The sequence below is a fragment of the Equus przewalskii genome, chromosome 17 (genome assembly GCF_037783145.1).
Source record: "Equus przewalskii isolate Varuska chromosome 17, EquPr2, whole genome shotgun sequence".
Classification (NCBI taxonomy): domain Eukaryota; kingdom Metazoa; phylum Chordata; class Mammalia; order Perissodactyla; family Equidae; genus Equus; species Equus przewalskii.
This window is the reverse complement of record NC_091847.1, coordinates 19,458,992-19,468,132: the sequence shown is the minus strand read 5'-3', so window position 1 is coordinate 19,468,132 and position 9,141 is coordinate 19,458,992. Positions and strand designations below refer to the sequence as shown.

At 47.6% G+C, this 9,141-nt stretch overlaps 1 protein-coding gene and 1 long non-coding RNA gene across 2 annotated transcripts; one reads left to right on the top strand and one right to left on the bottom strand.

Moving 5' to 3' along the window:
* Positions 1–1,200: 1,200 nt before the first annotated feature.
* On the bottom strand, positions 1,201–3,911 carry LOC139076602 (uncharacterized). The gene is made up of 2 exons (XR_011528339.1): positions 3,465–3,911; positions 1,201–3,083 (listed from the first exon to the last, which is right to left on the bottom strand). It is a non-coding gene; the product is annotated as an uncharacterized lncRNA (long non-coding RNA).
* Positions 3,912–3,970: 59 nt separating this feature from the next.
* CXCR4 (C-X-C motif chemokine receptor 4) lies at positions 3,971–7,743 on the top strand. The gene is made up of 2 exons (XM_070579623.1): positions 3,971–4,118; positions 6,161–7,743. Exons 1-2 carry the CDS (start codon positions 4,104–4,106, stop codon positions 7,205–7,207), a joined length of 1,062 nt encoding a protein of 353 aa, XP_070435724.1. The 5' UTR covers positions 3,971–4,103; the 3' UTR covers positions 7,208–7,743.
* Positions 7,744–9,141: the final 1,398 nt, after the last annotated feature.

Here is a 9,141-nt window from a genome sequence, read left to right as displayed (position 1 = left end):
ACAGAGGGTTGGGGAAGGAGGAGTGGGCGCATGCAGCCCGGTGAGGGACCATGTCTCCCACCTAACACCATCGTGGAAATAGTTGACATTTAATAGCATCGTCTCTTTGAGATTTGTAACCCTCTGCTAGAATTACATGCCCTTTGGGGAATAGCCTCTTTTTTTTTTTAATCACTTGGGAAAACATTAACTTTGTCCATTTGAATAGCCCCTACTGCCATCAAGGAAGTGTGTACTTTTTTTCTCTTTCAAAAACAAAAGTGGCCATTTTTCTTTTAAGAGACAGAGGAGGGACTGGTGAGAGGACGGGGGATCTGGTACCTTCAGAAGGCCGTTAGTGCTGCTGCCTCCTGCCATCCACCATCGGGAGGAGGTCTGTCCCTAAGCTTTCTCCCCAACTGGATTCAAGCCTATAGGGGACAGAGTACAGCTTTCTGTCATACACACACAGATACACACATGCACACACGCTCACACACGAATCAACCAGCTGCAGAGCGAGCAACAGGAGGTGACAGAATGCTTGCCACTCTGTGTGTCACTGAGTTTGCAAGCATCCCCTCCAAACCGTGGCCAAGGCTAGTTATTCCCTGGGCTGAAGCCAGCCTGAGAACCTGGGGACCCTGCCAAAGCCCTGACAGCCCCTAAGCCTAGCTCTGTTGCCAGAGCCACACAGGAAAGTCATTAATTCATTCAATAAAGGTTCAGTAAATGATTAGGAAGCCCATTATTGTTCATGAGTGGGCTTGCTGCATAGAGGATATCTCAGCATTCACTTTAAGGAACCTCAGATATTTCAGAGAGAAGAGTAAAGATGTACACTCATTTAAAAATTGAGTAACCTCACAAGAGATGCCACTCAAAGCAGTGTGTAAGTAAATGCCAAATGACCTTTGAGGGCAGGGAGCTTTCAGAGGGTGAATCCCAGTGGTCAGAGAAAGGGGACGTTGTGATGTCGTAGAGACAGCCCGGGCTTTGGAGCCAGACAGATTGGGTGCAGGTCCTCACTGTGTGATCCCAGCTCTTTGTTTTGTTTCGTTTTTCAGAACATCGTGGAGTAGTTGAGAAAAGCAGTTGAGGCAGGGCAAAATAAAGGGACGTCATTCCCTGGAAAGAGGAAAGGAGGACTATTATGGAAAAAGTCATCATATCTAATGAATACTTTAGGAAGTGGAAAGGTATGAGAAGGGAGGCATTCTGTTTTCTTTTTTAACATATTTATTGACTTTTTTTCTGAACATGAAAATCATGTCTATTATAGAAAATTTGGAAAGCACAGAAAAATGCAAGGGAGAAACTAAAAACCAAATATAATTCTGTACTCCATGAAAACTCCTATAAACATTTCAGTTTTCCTTCTAATCAATTTCTAACACATATTTCAGCACAACTGACATCACACTACATACACAGTTTTGAATCCTGCTTTTTGCACCTAATTTTTCGCAAGCATGTCCCCATGTCATTAAAAATTCTTCACAAACATCATTTGCAATAACCACATGGAAATCCACATGCAGATGTACCAAAATCTTCTCAACTATTCCACTAACTGTGGACATTTAGGGCTGTTCAGACATTTCACTATGGGCTGTTCAGACATTTCACTATTATACATAATGCTTCCATGAGTACCTCTGTGACATAAATCCTGTTTCCTTAGGATAAGTTTCTATAGAATTACTGTTCTAGGGTTCCTGCTGAATACAGACAAAGTTGCTTTCCAACCCACATTCCCACCAGCCACAGGGAGAGACAGCTGGTCTTATCAAATCCTGAGACGGAATATTATCTTTGAAAAGAAAGTTTTTTGCCTAATTTGATAGTCACCAAACAGCATTTCATTGTTCTATGAATTATCTGCTTCCTTTTAGCAGATACAACTAAAAGGATCTCAAGGAGTCCTCTGATAAAGGAAAGAGATTTCTTTTGTCTGCAAACAACCCACAAATATTTATTGTGCAAATCATTTTACTCTGGATTTATCCTCTCTCCTCTTTCGGGCAGGTTTGTGAGATTCCACCTTTCAGGTTTTAGCCTTTGTGAAGAGAAGAGTTTCAAGGTACAATGCAGCTGACATTCTGGGTGAAAACATATCGATTCTGCCACTACCAAGCTTCATAAAAAGCGAGTCATGGAACCTGTCTGAAATTCCAGTCCTTTAACAGATAGAACGCCCCTCCTACCGAGTTTATGAAAATGTGAGGATCCTGAAGTTTTATTAATGATTTTATAAAACTAAAAGTGCCTTTTAAAGTTTCTTTAAAATTCTACATAATGTCATATTATGATTGATTTTATGTAGTCATTATTGTGTCCTAAATTGGCAGTTTCTGAGAGCCCCACCTCCTGACCCCAGCATCAGCTTTCAGTAGATGAGGACTGTCATCGACAAACATTAGGGAAGGGACCCAGACAAAAGGGAAACATCGTGCTCTGTTCAGAAAAGGCTTCCAGCCTCCGAACTACCTCTGGCATCCTCCAGGCTGAAAAGTTTTATCTGGAAGAAAGGGGGCGTGGTGTTTAGGGTCCAGCCTGGGTAAGTCCTCTTCATGAGACCGTCTCAGGGTGGGGGAATCTGGGATCCCTGTCGCAGCGGAATCATCGCTTTCGCCGGCTGGTGCTCGCACTTCGGTCCCTGCTGTCACCCCTGCGGTCACCGCTCCTGCGGTCGCACTATTTCTCAGTCCCACCCAGGCTCCGCGCCGGCGGGAAGTGGCGCGAGGCTGGAAAGCACTGTCTGGGCGTCCACAGCGAACACCAGCCCGTCTGGGACTCCTTTAAACGTCCGGCTCCCACCCCGACTCCACCCCGCCCGGCTCTTCAACCTAATTTCTTAGCGGTGCCAACGCTTGTCCTCACATGGAGTCGTGGAAGACTCCGGATGTGGGACCCGAAGATCTCAGTTCAAGCCCGGCGTGGAATCCGGGACCAACCCAGGCATTTCATCTCGGAGGGCCTGCTTCCTTTTCCTCCGCCTGGGGCCCTTGCTCTCCGGCTCACTGCTGTATCCCAGCGCCTAGAACCGTGCGCGGCACGCAGTAAATATCTGTTGACTAAATGCATCCCTCTAATGGTAAAACCTGCAAGGTGTAGCGAGAATGAATGAGTAATTCTGTGCAAGTACCTTGTAATCTGTTACAAAAGGAGCTACGCTAAATTTATAATAAAGCAAATATATTTATAATAATATAATTATTTTAATTAATATTTAATTAAATATAAAATTATTTTATAATACTAAAAAAATTAATTTTTTAAAGTGCTATTCACTAATTGGTTACCCTGGAATACACATCTACTTCTCTATCACGGTCCCCCTCCAGAATTATGCCACATCATCCTATCTTCTTCTGAAAGCGTTTCCTGATTGTCTACACCTGACCCTGATGCTATTACTGTGGATGTGCATGTATAGCTATATACAGTTGTGCTCTTAAAAAAAAAAAAAAAAGGATCGTTACTTATTTTCTTTTCTGAATAGACTGCATCTGCTGAAAGAGCAGGGACTGGAGTCAGATATTAGACCCAGCTCCAGCATTGCCGCCTACTGGTTGGGCTACTCAGGCAAGTCACTTCTCCTCTCTGGGCCTCGGTGTTTTCCTTTGTAGCATTCCTGGGTCTGGAATTCCATCCACGTGAGCAAGGATGGATGCGCCACACAGGGACGCGTCGGTCGTCCGAGCTTCCCTCCTCTCTGCAGGCGCGTCTAGCTTTCCCAAGTTGGGGAGCGCGTCCGAGTTGCCGGAGACTCACGAGACGACAGCAAGGGAAACAGCGGCTCAGGGACTTCCCAGGCTTATCCCAACCTGGCCGCCAAGGGCTCGTCCCAACCGAGACGACTCCTCCCCGTCGTCTGCCACCCCGCAACAGCACCCCCATCCCCCATCCTCCATCTCCCATCTCCCTCCGCCCCCCACCTTCCTCCGCCCAGTCCCGCCCGCCCACCCGCGCAGCGCATGCGCCGCCCACAGAGCGTGTTTTTATAAAAGTCCATCTTCGACTGGAAAGTTCAGTTTGTTGGCTGCAGCAGCAGGTAGCAAAGTGACTCCGAGGACTTGAGTGCTCCGATAGCCGTCGCGGCTGGAGAGCGAGCGGTTACCATGGACGGGTTCCGTGTAAGTCCAGTCTCAACCTGTTTTTTCTTAAATGTATAAACACACGAACTTAGAGCGCAACCACTCTCCGAGCGTGCAGAAGCTACCAGAATATTGGAGGTGTCCGTGTCTTGGAGAGGGGGCGTGGAAAGGACTGTTCGTGTGCTTGGCTACATGGGGGGTGGAATCTTTTTCTCTGTAAATAGAGGAGAAAAGATTGGAACGACCGTTTCGGTGTCTCCCCTCTGAGTCTTGCGGTGCGCGCTAGGCTTGCACGCTGTTTGCAAACGTGAGAACATTCTGTGCACAAGCGCAGAGAAGGCGTGCGCGCTACCCCGGGACTCAGACCGTGGATCTCTTCCTCGGCGGAGCAGTGATTTCTTTGGAGCGAATTACATGATCTGAATTTAGAGGCGGAGGGCGGCGCGCCCGGGCTGAGTACCCAGAGGCAGACCGCGCTCTTGGCTAACTTCGGGCAAAGGCGCTTGGGGACCACTCTTGGCCGTTGGGCGCGTGTTAGTTAAACTCTGCGCGGCCGGTACAGCTGTGCCAGTACCCGGGCACAGGGAGCAGAGGGCGGGAAAGGCGGTCGGACCCACCATGCCGCTCGCCCGAGGGGTCTGAGTGCTAGCCGTAGCTGGGAGCAGCCCTTGGGATTGAGAGAGAGACCTCACGAGCGTCCCATGCGCCGCGAATGGACCCCGGGGTTCGGGAGTTTGGGGTCGTGCAGAGGTCGAAGGAATATAAGCAGTCACCGCGCGGCAGCACCCCGAGGTGTGCGCGGCGGGAACTGGTGGTGAAGTGAGGGTTGAGAGGGCACCTGGGCTGCGGGTCGCTGCGGCGCAGACAGGCAGGTGCAAGTGGGAAGACCGTTTGGCTCTCACCCAGCCCAATTGCGCCGTTTAACCGTCGGTGGTTTCCTGAAGCCTTTTGAAAACCCCGTAGTAGGGAGGCTCATCGTTTCCCCCAGCGGCGCGCAATTCAAAGGCGCTCGCGGGGAGCCGCCCAGTCTCTCGCCAGCATCCTGCGGGACAGCCTCGCGTGCAGCGGGCTGAGCCCCGGGAGCCGCTGCGCGCGGGCCACCGACGTGGGCGTGGTAGGCGGCGGCGGAGGCTCGGAGCTGGACCACGCTGCTCCCCACGCGCGCTCCGCCTGGAAACTTGCAGCTGCAGACCTCCGACCCATTAACTGCACCAGTAGCGGGGTGGGAAGAGACCCGGTAGAGTGAGGAAATGAAACTTGGGGCGAGGACCACGAGTGCAGACCCCGTGACCTTCCCCTCCCTGGAAAATGCTGCGCTCCCTAACGACCCAAACGCGCCAAGTGATAAACAAGGGTATGGCAAAAGAGACTCATGCCCCTGAGGAGCGCCAGCTGGGGTGGGGGTGGGGGGGTTAACCCTCTTCTGACGCCTCCTCCCCCCGCGCCGCCCAATACCCCAAGCACCAAAGGCCCTTGGCTTCCACGCTCCAATCTCCTTCCCCACTACATGTTGCTTGAAGTACAGAATGGTTTGTGTTTAGACAGCATGGGGAAAACAATGTTTTGTGCCTTAGGAGAATAACAGTCTTTGCCATCCCTCGGTGGTCCTTCCTCCCCTCTTCCCTTTCTGGCGAATCTTCATTCGGAAACTTAATCCCCGCTCCTCAGAACTGGAGATTCCACGCCCTCACCACCTCCCTCTCACCCCCTCCCCCTCACTCCTCGCTGCCTAGGAGTGGCGTCTTTGTGTTGTGGTTTGGTTTTTTTCTTCCCTCTAGTGAGCCGCAGAAGAGTTAGCAGAGATGTGACTTTGAAACCCTCAGAGTCTCAGGCCCTTTTGTTCTAAACAAAGAATTTTGTAATCGTTTCTACTAAAACGGGATAATGAAGTGACTATGGGGGAAGGTGGGGAGGAAGGTGGAGGATTCTATAATAACTCTCAGGCCCTTCCCCAGTACTTCAGCCAGAGCAGGATTTGGGTTTTATAAATTGCCTTTTTAAAATATCAGAAACGTGTTTTTGCACTTGGGGAATACTTGCTGAACTTGAAAGTGAATGTCCATTACCTTGCCTCTTTGCAGATATACACTTCAGATAACTACACGGAGGATGACGTGGGCTCTGGGGATTATGACTCCCTGAAAGAGCCCTGCTTCCGGGAGGAGAATGCCCATTTCAACCAGATCTTCCTGCCCACTGTCTACTTCATCATCTTCCTGACTGGCATAGTGGGCAATGGATTGGTCATCCTGGTCATGGGTTACCAGAAGAAACTGAGAAGCATGACGGACAAGTACAGGCTGCACCTGTCGGTGGCAGACCTCCTCTTTGTCCTCACCCTTCCCTTCTGGGCAGTTGATGCTGTGGCAAACTGGTACTTTGGGAAGTTCCTGTGCAAGGCGGTTCATGTCATCTACACAGTCAACCTCTACAGCAGTGTCCTCATCCTGGCCTTCATCAGTCTGGACCGGTACCTGGCTATCGTCCACGCCACCAACAGTCAGAAGCCAAGGAAGCTGTTGGCTGAAAAAGTGGTCTATGTTGGTGTCTGGATACCTGCTCTTCTGCTGACTATTCCCGACTTCATCTTTGCCAACGTCAGGGAGGGGGATGGGAGGTATATCTGTGACCGTTTCTACCCCAGTGACTTGTGGTTGGTGGTGTTCCAGTTTCAGCACATAATGGTCGGCCTTATCCTGCCAGGCATCGTCATCCTATCCTGCTATTGCGTTATCATCTCCAAGCTCTCCCACTCCAAGGGCTACCAGAAACGCAAGGCCCTAAAGACCACAGTTATCCTCATCCTGGCTTTCTTCGCCTGCTGGCTGCCCTACTACATTGGGATCAGCATCGACTCCTTCATCCTCCTGGAAATCATCCAGCGAGGATGTGAGTTTGAGAGCACTGTGCACAAGTGGATTTCTATCACCGAGGCCCTAGCCTTTTTCCACTGTTGCCTGAATCCCATCCTCTATGCCTTCCTTGGAGCCAAATTTAAAACCTCTGCCCAGCATGCACTCACCTCTGTGAGCAGAGGCTCCAGCCTCAAGATCCTCTCCAAGGGCAAGCGGGGTGGACATTCTTCTGTTTCAACTGAGTCTGAGTCTTCAAGTTTTCACTCCAGCTAACGCTGATGTAAAAGACTTTTCGACATTAAAGAACTTTTTTTGTTACACATTTTTTCAGATATAAAAGACTGACCAATACTGTACAGTTTTTGTTGACGGTTGGATTTTTTTCTTGTGTTTCTTTAGTTTTTGTAAGGTTTAATTGACTTATTTATATAAATATTTTTTTGTTTCGCGTTGATGAGCGTCTAGGCAGGACCTGTGGACAAGTTCTTAGTTGCTGTATGTCAGACTGTAGGACCATAGAAAAGGGAACTGAACATTCCAGAGTGTACAGTGAATCACTTAAGCTAGAAGCGATCCTCAGCTGTTTGTGCATAAATAATCTCTCCATTCCAGTGGAACATTTTCTTTTGCCTGTTCTTAAAATTGTTTGGATACACCATGTGACTTTCGCTGTAAAAGTTGGCACTTACAACCAAAGCCTGAAGTGGTATAGAAATGCTCGTTTTTCAGTTTTCGGAAGTGGGTTGATAGCAGCGCCTGTAATGTACAGTCTTGTATTAAGTTGTTAATAAAAGTATGTGATAAACTTACTTAGTGTTATGTTGTCATTTCCGTTGACATTCCTTTGCCTGGCCGAAGTCAAAAATAACAATAATAGATACATTTATGGCCTGCCAGGTCGTGTCCTAGCTATTTTTAGTTGTCACATTTTACTTAACCCTTATGACTAGTCTATGATATGCTCTGGTTCTCTGATTACATTTTGCACAGCAAGAAACTGAGGCGCAGAAAGCCTACGTGACTTGGTCAAAGGCGCGTGGTAAGTAGCACAGCTAATATTTCAAACCAGGCAATGTGACTTCAAACTCTGATGCTTAAATCACTTTCAACTCATAGAAGTTTAGAAGTGTCCAGGCAGTACTTGTTCCTATGAAAGCTCTTTCTGAAGAATTAATGTGCTTAAACATGTGCAATACCATGTTGTAGATTTTACTACTACTATCCCGTGTGTGATCAAGGTCTCTGTGGTGCCAGGCCTTGTAGCCTTTTCTCATTAATCCTTCAGTGTAGTTAGCATCACTCTCTTTTCACAGACAAGGGAACTGAGGTTCCGAGACTTTCCATAACTTTGCACTTCCAAGGAGACATACCAGGAGCTGATTCCATTTATCGCCCATCCCTTGCTCTTAACGATTACCCGCTGTTCCCCAGAACACCTGGTCATAAGTCAACTGAAATGTTATTGAAAATAAAGCCAAAAGTGAATGTTTTCTTCATAAAATTAACCATGCCAGAAATACTCCTCTTGCAATATCTTCTATGCAAATCTCAACACTTATTCTTACTCTATTGCAACACCTAGCACCTCAAGGGTTCAGCCAAGCAGATAAAAGTTAACTTGGAGCTGTTAGAGCTCAGAGAAGAGATCCACTGAAGCAAGCTCCTCATTGCTCATATTTTGCACAAGATTTTGGAGTCTTATGTAACATCACCCATAGCTATTTACACTACCATTGTGCAAGCCCCAGGCTCTTGAGTAAATTTCAGGTCCGGTCTCCATTTAAAGATAATTTCTAAACTATTGTAGTCATACCTATCTCACTTTGGAACACAAACAGGGCACTCCAGGCATGCACTCAAAGATAATAACCAGGATATAATTAAGGCAATATTTGGTCAACTTTTCATAATTGGTTCTGGCACAGAAAATCCATTTTGGAGGAAAAACTGCACTGTCGTATCTTTCTGAGGCAAATCACATTTGTTGAAGGCAAATTATAGATCCTGTGAAGGGAAATAACTTAATTACTTAAAATAGAATCCAATTTGGCTGTACATTTTTGCTGCAGTCTATGGATCTGGGATAATTCAGAGTGGTATTCCTATTCCACTTGAGAACACAATTAGATTTTAGATAGGAAATTATCTTGAGGTTTCTTGGTTTTCCCTGGGAAGCCTAATTGGATCATCCTTCATTTAAGCATAGT